Source organism: Theileria annulata, chromosome 1, assembly GCF_000003225.4.
Source record: "Theileria annulata chromosome 1, complete sequence, *** SEQUENCING IN PROGRESS ***".
Classification (NCBI taxonomy): Eukaryota; Apicomplexa; class Aconoidasida; order Piroplasmida; family Theileriidae; genus Theileria; species Theileria annulata.
Window position 1 is genome coordinate 2410524 of NC_011129.2, and position 14626 is coordinate 2425149.

Here is a 14626-nt window from a genome sequence, read left to right on the forward strand (position 1 = left end):
GTCAATAGAGGAAATACAGATCATTCTACACTTGTTAATTAATAAAATAATTTTGTACAAAAAAATATTTATTATATTATTAAAACTTAATTTCAGTAACGACAATCTCTGCACACTTGACAACTTGTACATTTCCTAGAATTTATATTTGAAATGGGAGATTCTGTTACAAGCGAACACAGTAAAAAATTCGAGGGCCTAGGAGGCACTGTAATGAATAAAGAGTCGGAACTAGACCCTGCTCGTGATACGTTCACAGGAGCCAAGGTAAAAAGCAAAGAGGATCTTCAAGATCCAAAGTATAATATGTATACACACACCGTAGTGGTAAAGAAAACACCTACTAGAGAATTCGAAAACTTTCAACTAATGGATAGTGATACGCCAGTATGTCACCTGGTATACGAATCAGTAGATAATGGTTCGTTTTACCTGCAGTGGAAGGAGAATTCAAAGGAACAAGTCGAAAAGTCAGTTATGATGATGGTTCCAACGAAAGCTGTTCAAAAATTTAAGCTTACAAGTGAGGGAGGAAGGAGCCTTCTAAGCTACAAAGTTGCAGTAAGTCACTTAGGCCTATTTTTTCACCTGTAACTCAACTAATAATTTTTTAGCCTGATAAGAACAAGTATTATTCGTATATTTGCCAGTTTCTGAAACTTGCCAAGGACTACAACTCAAAAATCCAACTAATGCCGGGATGGAACACAGTTTTACCTTACAAGTGTGACCTATACCTACACTACGAAGATAACAAGGTACTTGAAATCTATTTAATATTTAAAATTATGAATTAAATAGTCAAAAAATGCACTAACTATAAAAAATGATTAGGTAGCAAAGGTTGAGTGTGATCATCCTGAACTTGATAATGTAAAATGTGTAGCAGTAGTAGGAACCAGCACAAAGTTATCGACAAAAATGACGAGGGAACAATTGATAGCGGCTGTAAGAAACAAGGGTTATGCTCTAACATTCTAATCTTATTGGCTCATCTACACAACAATTATTAGTTTTATTCTATTTGACATGTCATCCATTATCTTTTTGTTTCTTCCGCTTTGGCTTCGGTTCTTCCTCTATAATTTTAAATTTAGGGCCTAAATTACCTCTGGTAGGGATTTCCATTAAAGGTACGTGCCATTCCTTGAAGGTCACTTCCTCAACAACTTCCTCTAATAAGATTATTAAAATAGGAAAAAGCTGTAAAATACCTTTCTTATCCTTAAACTTGGAAAAATGTCTCATCAACTGTGCGGCTTTCTGCTTATTTTTCATTTTTAACTCGTTTTCCTCTTTCAAATTTAATTTGCTTTTAGAAAACAATGCCTCTATATAAAATAACTCTATATAAAGGCTTGAATATACCTATATCCTTCAAGTTGTTATGCTTGGATTTGGGTTTAGATTCAGTTACGAGTGATTGAAGGTCATTTAAGTTTACGTCAATTTCCTCATCCGAAGAAGAAGACTCGCTATGATTTAAGTTAGGGTGTTCGGGAACATCAGAAGCTGAGGGTTCCGGTTCTGATTCTCCAGATTCATCGGAGGAAGAAACATACTCAGATAACTTCTGAAATTCCGAAATAGAAAATTCACCTCCAGATCCAGTCATTATATAATCTAATTAAATGAAAGTTGATTTAAGGCTTTCAATCATATTTTTGACTTATCATAGGAATATCATGAATATTGTATATATTTGACATAAAACTCAAAAAACAGAAAAATATATAAATAATAATATTATAATTAAAAAATAATAAAACAAAATAACTAAGGAACAAAATTAGCATGATATTGTATAAGGTATAATAAGTGGGTACAATAGGCGAGAATACTACTTAATTAATTTAGCTGTGTTTATAATTAAAATTTAAAATTTAGCTTTAATCATAATTTCATGTGGAATATTACTACAAATATATTACACATTGAATGTTCTGCCGATTTTGTCTGTTTATAATTTATAATTTATAAATTTTATTTGGAGCTTTTTAATTAAAATTATCAAAACTCCAATTTTGATAAAAATTCCAAAATTTGAACAAATCAATTAGCTTATGTGTAGAAAGTATTACACATTTCTCTAAATGTGCTTTAATGTTTATTCAAACCTGCTTGTGATTTAATGCGCCAGTTAAATCAAATAATACAACAAACACAAGGTATTTATATATTAATTATTAATACTGTTAAAATAATTAAATCAAGTAAAATTTATTTTACACATCTAGTCTATTGTTAAGATAATAAAAATGCCAAAACAAGACGACGATTCATATTTATATATTCAGGGCGATTACTCATTGGATTCTGATTTCGATAAATCACCCAGTAGCAAATACAATCCAACTAACAACAAATTAGAACAAGGCTTTAACAAGTCTACACCCCGACTTAATTATTCTGGCTCTATAAATTCTTGCCAAAATAATAAATATCTGAACTCAATTTATTCAACTCCACACGCACTTGTACATCAAAGTCCAAACTCTGACTTATCACCTTTCTCAAGAAGCGAATTTTCAATTCCACCTTACCCAAGGGAGGATTTAAGTCCCTCGAACTGTTCAAACCCGGATAACAGAATTACGAGAGAAAGATCGTATGTCTTTCCATCAGCTTATAGAAGTGGAAGATCTAGCACTTGCAATGTAACTATTCCAATAGAATTAGATCAATGCATTTCTAACTCTCCACCAAATAATCACAGTAAATTTGTAAACACAAGTGAGTTTAACACTGATAAAACTAGTAATACAAACAAGAATCCAAAAATAGTTAAAGAGTTGGAATCGCAAAATATGGAGGATAAGACGGACGAAGACAATTTATTATACGAAGCAGGTCGGGATTTATTATTGGCACCAGAATTTGCATCTGATGAGAGAACTCGGAGGTTCTTGTCCCTATCGAGGGAACTTTACGTAGCCATCATAGGCTGTCAAGTTGTATATATACTAACTTCTTTGATGTTTGGCAACGCTCCTCTTTCTATAATTGTTACTCTGTTAATGATACAAAGTTGTTTTTGTCACGCTGATGGTAGGCCCGTAGCATATATTGTCAATGCATTTCTCTCTCTTGCAATAAATATTACAATAATTATAGCTCTAGCTCAGGATATATCTGGTCTAGAGCCCTTTAGGACTGAGCCAGTACTAAAAACTCTTTCCTATGTTTACATACCAATTTGTTTTTTGTTTACAGCCCTTTCAGTATTTTTGGCATTTGGATTCAGGAGGCTGAGAAATAGCGAGAAGAAAACAATAATCAACGCAACAAATAATCTCCTAGGGAAGAGATATCACGTTGATCAAAAGCACTTGACTGTAAAACCAAACTAATGTAATATAATATATACTTGTATATACTGTATAAAGTGGTATCTAGTAATATATTGAGGTTAATGATTTTTCTTGTTGAAATTTTCACCGTTTCTGTTGAGCATTGATTTAAAATGAGCAAAATCATCACAGGTCATGCGCGTAAGTTCGTAGGAGGAGTCGTTATGACGGCCCAAAACTTCAAAGTTGATAATTGATGACAATCTCAATATATGGAAAGAAAAATTTTCACCATCACCCTCAGATTCTAATTAAATGATAAAGAAGTCTAAAACTAACTTATTACTAAAGTTTGTCCCTTGTGGGTATCCAGGCAGTATAATTCGCCCTTTAAAACATCCCCGGTAGTCATCGTAACAGAAACAAGGACTAAAAATTTAATATTAGTTATGTATTGTTGTTTACCTCCTAAATACTTGTAGGAATCCTGGCCTTTCAACTGTTCGAGTGGCTCCATTTTGAATGTACATATAATTATATTTATCATAAATCATAGATGAAATTATTAAGTTTAGATACAGGTAGCCATTAATATACAGGGTTAATACGGGAAATTGGACCAATTCATTCTAATATATACAAATTGGATAGGTTGAGCCACACTTTGTCTTTAAATATTGTGGTATTAATTATAATCAATTTTTATATTTTTTATGGATTTCTATAAATTAAATAATATATTTTATCATCTTAAAATTTGCAAGTAACTTTTAAAACATTCCGCATACCATCAATATAATCTAATATATTATTGAGAAGAATCTACAAGTAAAATATACTCGTTTATTTTAAATAAAACATATCTGAATTTATAAAATGTTGAAAATTTAAAATTAATTGTTTAAAGTTGAATCAAAATATCTTTTATCCATTTTAATAAAAAACAACTCATCTCCTTCCGCTCGTTCTTATCGCCATTAAGAGAACTAAAAGGAAAGGAACCAGCACCAATGCTACCTGTTCTTATATATATATAATGAATTATCTAGTCAATAGTTATTTCACTAAATATTTTATGAACAAATAAGATAATAATCAAAGAATGTTGATTAAGGAAAAAATAGACTATTATAGTTATTATAATTTATAATTATCTATTAAAAAACCTGAAATGGAAACTTCCTAACATAGCTAGCAAATACAATCCAAGTGTCGAGAGAAGGAGGAGGACGATTATTTAACATGATACAAATGTGTGCTTAAAATCAAATGTATTGGGAAACAAAATAATGTTACTTAATTTTTAAGGTGGAATTTAATCAATTATCTCAATTTAACGTCAATAAACAATGACGATACTCAAAAATTAAAAATTAAAAAATTTAGTGGTATTATATGTTCACCAAATCTAATTAAATATAAAATCTAATTAAATATAAAAATGTGAGAGAAAAACTAACTAAACAGTGAAAAGAAAATTTTACTCACTATAAATTAGCATCCTGGGGAATTACAACAAAATATTGACTACCCAAATTCATCCATAAAAAATTGATTTTAAAAGCAGTTTAAACAATCGTTTACAAAAAAATATTTTTCCCATATAAACAGTATTATTATGTTTTAAAATATCTTTGATTTATTAGTTTTAATTTTAAACTTTTACAAATGGACAATTTTAAATTTTAAATAAAAATAGTACATCTTAAGTTTTTAAAATCGGATTCAACCCGCAAAATGGATGAATCCAATGATTCTTCAGTTTATTCCGAATATTATCAAGCCCCCGTGAAAATAACAAAGGGCCTGAATACGGGAAAATGGATGTCCATCCTCTCAATATTAAAGAACGGAAACAACACAGAACAGGTATAAAATAATTAAATAGATTAAATAACTTTAGGTGGTCTCATTAACTGAACTGTCAAATCTACTGAGCTACTCAAACGAAGATTATCTACTAGGATTTCCATCGATGGCATATATAAAGGTGTTATTCCATATACTGGAAAATCCAGATGTAAAATATTCAAAACTTTATCCGCAAAATTATGAGAAAGGCTCGGAATCACAAGATGGGAACCTGAGCCTGCAATTGCCATACTATCACTTCTTATCCTCAGTATATAAGGATGAAAAGCTACTAATGGATAAAGTTTTCACAGAACAAAACTATGATGATGATGATAAGGAGCTTCCAGAAGACAATAAGGAAAATTATTCAGACTCAGGAATGGACCTGGACGAAGAAGAATACTTTGAGCCAGATAGCGCCGTATTAATGAATAAAATGATCTTGTCGGCAACATGCCTTAACACGATCCTGGATATAGTGCCCTATACATCACGTTATTTTGCAATGAATGATAACTTAACAATACTATGCAATAAGCTTAGCGATATAGAGTACATAGACTTAGCGGAGAGAATACTCCTGATCTTCGAAAAACTATCCAGCGAGATACCACTGAGCCTACTCAAGAAGTCGGTGCTGTACCAGATGTTGCAGTACATTGATTTCTTCCCAACAGATATCCAAATCTCGTCATTCAACTCAGTGTTAAACGTAGTGAGACTAGTAGATAACAAGGATTATTTCATACAATACATAATCCCAATACTAAACACACTTTCAGCATTCATAGAAAACGATAACAAGAAGCTGGTAGATGTGGTAATAACCATTTGGAAGGAAATCCTGTCAATAGTGATCAGAGAAGATGACGAAGAACTGGTGTCAGAATTCGTGTCAAAACTGTCAGAAAACAACTTTCTGGAAAAGATACTGCAGCTCATACTTTCACCAAATATGGGCAGAAATGCAATACTGGAGCACGTCTCAATACTGTCAAGCCTAGTTCTAATGTCGACTGAGATGGTAAAGCAGCTGTTTAAGTACGATCAACTCTTCAATATCAAATTGCTGTGTTATAGTCAAAGTGACTCAGTACAATATGCTTTCCTACATTTGGCAAATAACATATTGTCTAACACAGCCATAAATTATGAGGAAGAAGATGAATCCGATGAAGAATCTCACTTAGATGAACCAGATAACCCAGAACAACCAGAGTTAAATGACACAATGGACGTAGATTTAACAGTTTCGGAAACTGAAGATAAAAGTAAAGATTTAGTTAAAGAAGACCGAGATGCATTCTTCATTGAAAACCCGCAATACTTTTCGACCATCTTCGAGTTATTGCCATTAACGGACCTGTGCAATTTATATTATTTGTTATCAAGTGATAGACACAAAGCGTCAGTAATAGGCCTAATCCATAACATCCTGAGGATATCTAACAAGATTGAAAAGTTCTCCAAGATAGTACACAGCACACTGTCAGTGTCAAAAACCACAGAACTGGTATCTACATGTCTACTACAGGTGGATTTAAACTCAGAAGAAACACTTAATAACCTACTCGGGATACTGGAAGTGCTGATAAACATGTATGGAAACAATGTAATAGTTACATTTCAAAGGTATGGAATAAATGAATATTTAACCAAACTTGGACTCAATAAACCAAATACAAGTTCAAGTTCCGTAAAACTTAGACACATAAATGAGTTGGTGGAATTGATAGTTAGTAACCAATCAAATCAAGAGCAAAACACACAACACTCATATAAATTAGATCCATCCCAAGAGGACTCAGATTTATTGTTTGAAATCAGAACCAATTTCGATGTGTGGACACCATACGAACTGGTGAACAACGTACCAATCACACGACTAAACTTTTTCCAAAATCAAGATACATTACACAAGTTTATCAAAACACTGGTCAGCCAGTCGTTCACAACAACACACCTAAACATATTATGGAAAGCATTCCTAAAAATATTCCAGTCCCCAAATTTGTATAATTCCTCATGCAGTCCAATAAATCAGACTACCCCAACAAGCAGTAGCTCGAATAATTTTAATGATAACGTTACTAATACAAGTAGTTTGAAGACACCACCACTAGATTCGGAACAAGTGGTATTAAAGATAGATGAAAATTCTGTTAGTAAAGAGAATAATACAAGTAAACCGGATCATTCGTATGATTCCACACATAATAAACCTAAAAAATCAGATGTGGTGGTTAAATCAAGTAAAACTGAATACTTCAGTAAAAATAATGAAGGAATACATATATTAGGAAATTTTGATAAAAGGTATAAAACAGGACTTGAAGGAGTACTTAAAAGGTATGTTAACTCATACTCATCACATCCATTCAATATTCTACACTCTGAACTTAAGTTGAGACTTAGACCCATGTTTTTAAGCAATAAATCTCCAGTTTCACCAACTAACACACCAGAATCAAGTAAAAAACAAGATAAGCTGGCAGAAAAAATGGATAATGATCAACAGAACGCATCAGATAAGGATGCCGATAGACTGTTGCCAATATCAGTTTATGTGCCATGTTTGGTAAGAATGTCTAGAGTGGAAAACTATATTAAGCGTTATGTGGAAAAGAAGATTAATAGTAAAGTTTTGGATGTACTCATATACCTAAATGGAGTGTGCCTGGGTTCAAACGTAACCATTTATGAGGCGTTGTGCAGATTTGGAGGATTCAACCCGAAGAAAAGGAGACATATACTATCACATACACATATGCTTAAGTACAAATACACATTAAATCCAGAACAGTCAACATCAATGGAAAGCCAAAATAGCGCAGAATCATCAGAAGAGACTAAATTTGAAGGTAATTTAAATGTCAGTGGCGCAAAATCCCCAGAACAAGGTTTGAAAATATATACCTTATACAAGGGAAGTAAGTACAACTTTAATTCACTATTGGAAGATTTAAGCCAATTTCTGAGTAAAGATAATGAGAATACAGATACAAGTTTAGATAGAGTTAACAAATTTGATGAAACTGAAGAGGAGTTAAAGTTGAATGAACAGGAATATATTCACAAGGACGACAGTACTATAGCTACCACGGGCAGGTGTGACGAGTGCAGCAATGCAAATACTGAATTGGATACAAATTATTTAGACTCAAACAAACTAATGGACATTTATGAAAGGAATAATAAAATGGATGACCTTTATACAAAGGCAACAACTGAATATCTAAATAGTTTGTGTAACCAAAAGGTTGTAGAGAATAAAAATGATTCAATGGATGAGTCTATAATGAATGAAAATAATGAAGGATATAATTTTGACCTTTCAAACCCAATAATTTACACAAAACTGCCAAGCGAAACAGTCCTGGACGAAGCCAAAAGTGATCACCTAAAGTATTTAATGAAGCTGGCAGAGTATGACCACGAAAGAATAAGTTTGATAATGGGCGAAGATAGCAATTTTAGTGATTTCTTACTTGAGTGCGCATTCCCGATTTTCCCAGCCAAATTCCCATACGATAAGAAGATTCTGCTGAGAATACTGTCAATTTTTGAAAATCTGATCCACAAACTAAACCCGGAATCTGAAATGGGGGATATGGTTTCAGATAATTCACAAGTTGAGTCAATTAATAATGATAAAACAGAGTTGAATGAATTGAGTAATGGAACACAAGAAGATCAGAGAGGAATGAAACTAGTAGTTAGTTCACCTTTATCATTGAAGTTGCTTTCAGCATGTAGTGATTTGAGCAGGAGTTTGTGCTTTGGTTGTGAATACTGGGTCCAGTCTGCATTATCATGCCCATCAATATTCTCGCTAAGGTCGAGAACGATCCTTTTCAGGATGAACACAGTGGGTCTACACCGCAACCTTTCGCACTTCCATAATAAGCTGAAGAATTTATCAAACGATGGAGTAACTGAGCCATTTGACGATTACCTGTTCGAGTATGTGGCAAATAACAAAGTGAGATTCATAGACGAAGAAGTTAAGATACCGAAGCTGAAGATTTTAGTGGACAGAGAAAATCTGTTAGAAGACGCAATGACAACCTTTGAAAACGTTCAAAATAACCCGAAACTTGAAATCGAGTACAAAAATGAGGTTGGGATAGGTTCAGGACCTACATTGGAATTTTTTACATTAATTTCTGAAGCATTTGCAGAATTTCAGACACCCAGGCTCCTGGAATGCGTTTCTGGATATCATTTCCCCTCACCGCACAGTATAGACTCACTGAATATGGACTCGCTCGCAAAGTTTTTGTCAAAACCCCAAGAATCAGAACCTTTGGTTTCAGACACATGTATGTCCACTGATAGTCAAAATGATGATCTCCCACTACTGTTGTTCAAGCTGTTTTCGTTTTTGGGAAAGGTGTGCGCATACGTAATGCTGGACGATAAAATGTTTGACCTCTTTTTTCACCCACTGTTTTGGGATCTCGTCAAGTACCCAAATAAGCCACAGAATTTAACGCTGGAAACTTTGGCGAAAGTTGATCCAGACCTGGCAAAATCACTGGAACAAATTAGAGAACACCCTGACCCAATCCAACTGCACCTGGTTCACGAATATAAAGGTATAACACACTTTACTAAATTATAATATTTTAGGCTATGAGTTGTTTAAAGGAGGGTCTAACGTGTATGTTAATAAAGAAAATGTAGAAGAATACGTGCAACTAATTGTAGACTTTAAGCTGTTACACGGAATTAAGTTACAGGTATGACTTCCCGATATTTAATGCAATTTGTAGATTTGGGCATTTCGATATGGATTTAGCTGCGTTCTGCCGTTGTATAGCCTGTGGTTCTTCACGGACTCGGAGCTCAGCGAAGTCATTTTTGGCAACAAAAAGAACCAGTCGAGGTTTTGGACCATGGAGCATCTAAAGAACTATATAGTACCGGACCACGGATACGACACTAACAGTAAAGTCTATAACGACCTGATAACAATTTTACACAACTTTAACGATGAAGAAAAAAGACTTTTTCTCAAGTTCACAACGGGGTCGCCACTGTTGCCAAGAGAGGGATTCAAATCACTAGTGTAAGTGAATAAATATTTATGGTAAATGAGCATGAATAATAAATGTGTAGACCATTGATGAGAGTGGTTAAGAAGGGGAATGCAGACGAGTTGCCTAGTGTAATGACGTGCACGAATTATCTCAAAATGCCAGAATACACAAGCATCGAAGAGATGAAGAATAAATTAATCAAGGCAATCGAGGAGGGGCAAAACGCCTTCAACCTTTCCTAAACCTAGAGACTTGTACTCCTTGTATACTCGTTCAATCACGCTCGAACTGACCCTTTCCCTATCACCTTTAACCTGATCTAAGTACTCCAAGTACTTTACCTTTAATTTTCTGCGATCGGCAGCCCTTTCAATTTGATCAACTAAATCATAATATACAAATTAGTTATTAGTATTTACAACGTACTTGTAGAGCCCTTGAGATGGCGTTTGCTAAGAAGTCCAGGAACTTTAAGAAAGAATGAGATTGAAGATTCCTGGACCTTTTCGGCCTCAGCTAACTTCTTGTCAAGCTCACGTTCGTAGAGGTCCTCAAGACTCGGTGGAGCCCGTTCAAAAGCTAAAACAAATTAATATAAGAAAATAATAGTAAACATACGCAGATCACGCTTCTTCTTCTTGCGATATTGCGTCTGTCTGGGAACAGGCGGGAAGGGAAGCTTTGCGTCTTTAGGGAACGAAGGGAAGTTTGACATTATAAGCTTCAAAGCCTTCTTTATCTCCTCAGGGTCAGAATCTAACAATAATATATCAATAGTAGTATAATAAAAGTGCAAAATTACTGAAAAGAGTAAAAAATACCAGGTGGAGGAAGAGGCATATTCATTAGAATTGGAGGAGGGAGTTGCATCCCAGGAAGAAGAACCGGCATAGTTCCATCCTTAGGTGGGACTAATCCACTGAAATCAGGTAAAGGCAATGGGAAAGGAGGCACAGGTCTCCTGGAACGATCCCCCTCTAGAACATTAGCCTTTCTTTTAAATTTATTATCGCTTCGACTATGAGAATCATCTTTCCATTTCTGAGGAGAGCCGATATTTTTACCTTTAAAGTCTTCCCGAGGCATTATAAATTATAATTTTTAAAACTAGTGAATAATAAGCATTTTTGTCAAGTTTATTAAGTAACACAAAATGAAATACCCAACTGGGTTCTTATAACATTATTGTTAAATTTCGCCTTAAATATGTTATTTTTTGTATATAATTTCATTCATGTAAATTATTTTTATTATTTCTAATGTAAAATATCAGTTTTTTAGAAATTATTCCTGAAAATGTCAGAGAATCTTAACCACACCGAAGCCTCTACCCAAAACCATGACACAAAAGAGCAAAAGAACGTTAGATTGAGCTGGAAATCAAGATGTAGAGAAATGCAAGGTGTTCGTTGGGGAAAGAAGTCCCAGAGCTCAAACCAAAGAGAAAATGGAAGGACCAGATTCGTAGAAGGCACCTTATTTAACAAAGAATTCGAAAAATATTATAAAGATCAGAAGATTTGTAAAGAAGAAGAATGGAAAATGTTCGAAGAATACTCACGAATCCCACTCCCAGTTTCATTTAGATTAAATACAAGCAGTTTTTTGTGGAGGCATACAAGAGATAAGTTAAAACAAATGTGTGATAGTGAAGATTTATACCTTGAACCTTGTTTAGACTATTGCCCAGAATATCTTAAAAATGAAGAAGATTACAACATATTCTTTCAAATGAAAGCAAGTAAATCATCGCTCAGAAAAAATGAAAATTTTGCTCAATTCCACCAATTTCTAATGAACGAAGATAATAGAGGCTCGCTGTGTAGACAGGAAACAGTGAGCATGCTTCCAGTGTTATTTCTGGACCCAAAACCAAATGAAAACATTTTAGATTTCTGCGCAGCACCAGGTATTTAAACCTATCATTTATTATTTTAGGAATGAAATATCTCCAAATAGTTGACATGGTGGAAACCAGATTAAAATGGCAAAACTTAGATAGCCTGAAAAACAAAGGTAAATCGATTGACTGATGCTAAATAAATTAATGTAGGCATAATAGTTGGAAATGACGTCAGTCAGACAAGAGTTTCAACACTAGCACATCACCTAAAGAGTATAGATTCACCCTCAACTGCAATCACAAACTATGACGGTAATTTCTATACAATAACATAAATATAATACAAAATTACAATGACTTTTAGCGACAAGGTTTCCAAATTTGTATAATAATAAGGGCCAATTGATTTTATTCGACAAGATATTGGCAGACATGCCATGCAGTTGCGACGGAACTATGAGAAAATCAATAGACATTTGGACTAATTGGAAAGCGACAAATGGATTACACCTACACAAAGTCCAGTTAACAATACTGAAAAGAGGAATAGAGGTAATTTGTGTATTTTGTAAATTTTAAAGATGAATTTTATTTAATGATGAATTTAGCTTTTGAAACCTGGAGGCATATTAATATATTCAACATGTTCACTAAACCCTTTGGAGAATGAGGTAATTCAAAGTTTAAATAAAATATACAATATAAACAATCAATATATAATTAAATTAATATTGATTATGAAGGCTATTGCTAGCTATTGTGCATCTAATGAGGATGTGGAGTTGGTTGATCTGGAACCAATACAAGGTTTTAAGACGGAAAAGGGACTGACAGACTGGTTGGTTCCTGATCTAAATGGAGGTTATTTTTCTGATTTTTCACAAGTGAATGATAACTTGAAGGAACGGATAAAGGAAACGATGTTTAGAAGCAGCAAATGGAACGAAGAAATGGCCAAGAAGGTAATGAGAGTGTTACCACATTATAACAATACTGGAGGATTTTTCATATTCAAAATTAGGAAAGTCACCAAAGGTAACTATTAAATACCTGTTTAAAAATTGTTATCCCTACATACTGTTATTTAGGCTTGAATAACCATGGACATGAAACTGGAATTGTAGTTGAGGAAGAGAAGAAAGAAAGGAAAAAAGCAAGAGGTTCCAAACTGTTACACGAATATACAACATTTGAAGGGCCAGAATTAAAGAAACTAATGGATTTCTATGGAATTTCAGAAAATTTAAATTTTTTAGTGAAGGTTTCAAGTGACAAGACTCTGCATTTAGTGTCAGACGACTTCAAAGCTTTCAAAAGGAACAAGAACAATAAACTCGAGCAGTGTAAGTACGCATCTTTTGGAAGCAGAATATTTACCAAACTTGATACAAAAGATAGTTGGGACTGTGAGTTTAGAGTAACACAAGAAGGAACAAGGCTTATTCATAAATATTTCACTAAAAGGAAGTTAGTCTCTAACACAATCTTTCTGAAAGAGCTTTTGCAAGGATCTATGCCATGTGAAAAGGTAGTAGAACATGTTGAAAGGGGAAATTTGGTGGCAATTGGAAGTACAGATGAATCAGGGAAGCTAAAAAACGGACCACTTCTAGTTTTTTCAGTAATGAACGATAAAGTGGCGAACCCAGAATATGAAGGACAGGAATATATAACCATGGCCGCAGTGGTAACAGGAAATAAGCTACACCTATACATAAAGGAGGAAACTATCAACTCTTTAAAAGTACTTTTGTAACATACTATAAAAATATTGAAATATATTACACTATTATTTATCCCGATTTATGGAGGTGTTGAAAGGGCCTTTCACGCTTAAACTCGGAGATGTATTCCTCAATGTTCTCGAACATGTTCATTAAGCGAACCTTGTGACCTGGAAGCCATTCAGCATTTGAGTATTTCTCAATCTCAACCAAAGATTCCCTGTTAAGAGATGCTATAGTGTCCAAAGTATCATAACCAGCTCTGGTAAAGTGAGAAGCTATTTCAACTGGCAATCTATTATATTTGAAAAACTCGACTACTACTAATCTGCTCTGCTCCAATTCGGGATCTACAATATATATATACAAATTCTGTAACTATAAAGAATGTGTAGACTACTAATGAAGCTGATTAAGGTAATACCAGAGTTCCAAATATTACTAAATCCATGTAAATGATCAGGGTAATTTTTACAAAGAAAATCAATCACAAACTCAACCAAGTTCTTAGGCTGATGCAATGCTACCTCCTAAAGAGAAATCGTAAGTAATTTATTTACACATTTCTAAAATACCTCGTTAATCCTGGTGAAAAGATCCACAACTGGCTTTAGATCAAACTCGGTAGTATCATTTGCTTGTAACCTTTGTTTTCTGAGTTCTTCTAGGGTCTCATTCACCAAGTCATTTCCATGCAGTGGACTCTGGTAAACTTCCGGTTCAAGTCCTTCAGTTGCAGTCATAGTTAAAGATAAATTCAGGTGAAATAAATAGTAGTTGTGAATAAATGGTTAAAAATGAGTAATATTAACACATATGGGGAATACCAGAAATGAAAGTGGATTTTAAATACATTACAGAGAAGATGTAAGG

General features: G+C 33.7%; 8 protein-coding genes across 8 annotated transcripts, besides 3 other annotated features; 4 read left to right on the top strand and 4 right to left on the bottom strand.

Annotated features, from left to right (window-relative positions):
- Positions 1-153: 153 nt before the first annotated feature.
- Positions 154-981, top strand: TA19985 (uncharacterized protein; the record flags this gene model as incomplete). The annotated part of the gene is made up of 3 exons (XM_949531.1): positions 154-561; positions 615-758; positions 835-981. 3 exons carry the CDS (start codon positions 154-156, stop codon positions 979-981), a joined length of 699 nt encoding a protein of 232 aa, XP_954624.1.
- Positions 982-1032: 51 nt separating this feature from the next.
- On the bottom strand, positions 1033-1615 carry TA19980 (uncharacterized protein; the record flags this gene model as incomplete). The annotated part of the gene is made up of 3 exons (XM_949532.1): positions 1033-1175; positions 1215-1331; positions 1369-1615. 3 exons carry the CDS (start codon positions 1613-1615, stop codon positions 1033-1035), a joined length of 507 nt encoding a protein of 168 aa, XP_954625.1.
- Positions 1616-2258: 643 nt separating this feature from the next.
- On the top strand, positions 2259-3350 carry TA19975 (integral membrane protein, putative; the record flags this gene model as incomplete). The annotated part of the gene is made up of 1 exon (XM_949533.1): positions 2259-3350. The coding sequence occupies one exon, from the start codon at positions 2259-2261 to the stop codon at positions 3348-3350; it is 1092 nt and encodes a 363-aa protein (XP_954626.1).
- Positions 2955-3023: a sequence feature (3 probable transmembrane helices predicted for TA19975 by TMHMM2.0 at aa 233-255, 267-289 and 309-328).
- Positions 3057-3125: a sequence feature (3 probable transmembrane helices predicted for TA19975 by TMHMM2.0 at aa 233-255, 267-289 and 309-328).
- Positions 3183-3242: a sequence feature (3 probable transmembrane helices predicted for TA19975 by TMHMM2.0 at aa 233-255, 267-289 and 309-328).
- Positions 3351-3409: 59 nt separating the features above from the next.
- Positions 3410-3807, bottom strand: TA19970 (uncharacterized protein; the record flags this gene model as incomplete). Its single annotated transcript, XM_949534.1, has 3 exons — positions 3410-3597; positions 3630-3719; positions 3756-3807. The coding sequence occupies 3 exons, from the start codon at positions 3805-3807 to the stop codon at positions 3410-3412; spliced, it is 330 nt and encodes a 109-aa protein (XP_954627.1).
- A 1220-nt stretch (positions 3808-5027) lies between these two features.
- On the top strand, positions 5028-10428 carry TA19965 (ubiquitin-related protein, putative; the record flags this gene model as incomplete). The annotated part of the gene is made up of 6 exons (XM_949535.1): positions 5028-5159; positions 5194-6185; positions 6225-9742; positions 9777-9886; positions 9920-10215; positions 10266-10428. The coding sequence occupies 6 exons, from the start codon at positions 5028-5030 to the stop codon at positions 10426-10428; spliced, it is 5211 nt and encodes a 1736-aa protein (XP_954628.1).
- A 173-nt stretch (positions 10429-10601) lies between these two features.
- On the bottom strand, positions 10602-11272 carry TA19960 (uncharacterized protein; the record flags this gene model as incomplete). Its single annotated transcript, XM_949536.1, has 3 exons — positions 10602-10765; positions 10805-10942; positions 11008-11272. 3 exons carry the CDS (start codon positions 11270-11272, stop codon positions 10602-10604), a joined length of 567 nt encoding a protein of 188 aa, XP_954629.1.
- Positions 11273-11482: 210 nt separating this feature from the next.
- Positions 11483-13785, top strand: TA19955 (methyl transferase, putative; the record flags this gene model as incomplete). The annotated part of the gene is made up of 7 exons (XM_949537.1): positions 11483-12095; positions 12125-12202; positions 12240-12341; positions 12394-12581; positions 12638-12700; positions 12773-13064; positions 13118-13785. 7 exons carry the CDS (start codon positions 11483-11485, stop codon positions 13783-13785), a joined length of 2004 nt encoding a protein of 667 aa, XP_954630.1.
- A 37-nt stretch (positions 13786-13822) lies between these two features.
- On the bottom strand, positions 13823-14496 carry TA19950 (uncharacterized protein; the record flags this gene model as incomplete). The annotated part of the gene is made up of 3 exons (XM_949538.1): positions 13823-14103; positions 14178-14283; positions 14329-14496. The coding sequence occupies 3 exons, from the start codon at positions 14494-14496 to the stop codon at positions 13823-13825; spliced, it is 555 nt and encodes a 184-aa protein (XP_954631.1).
- Between the last annotated feature and the right edge of the window lie 130 nt (positions 14497-14626).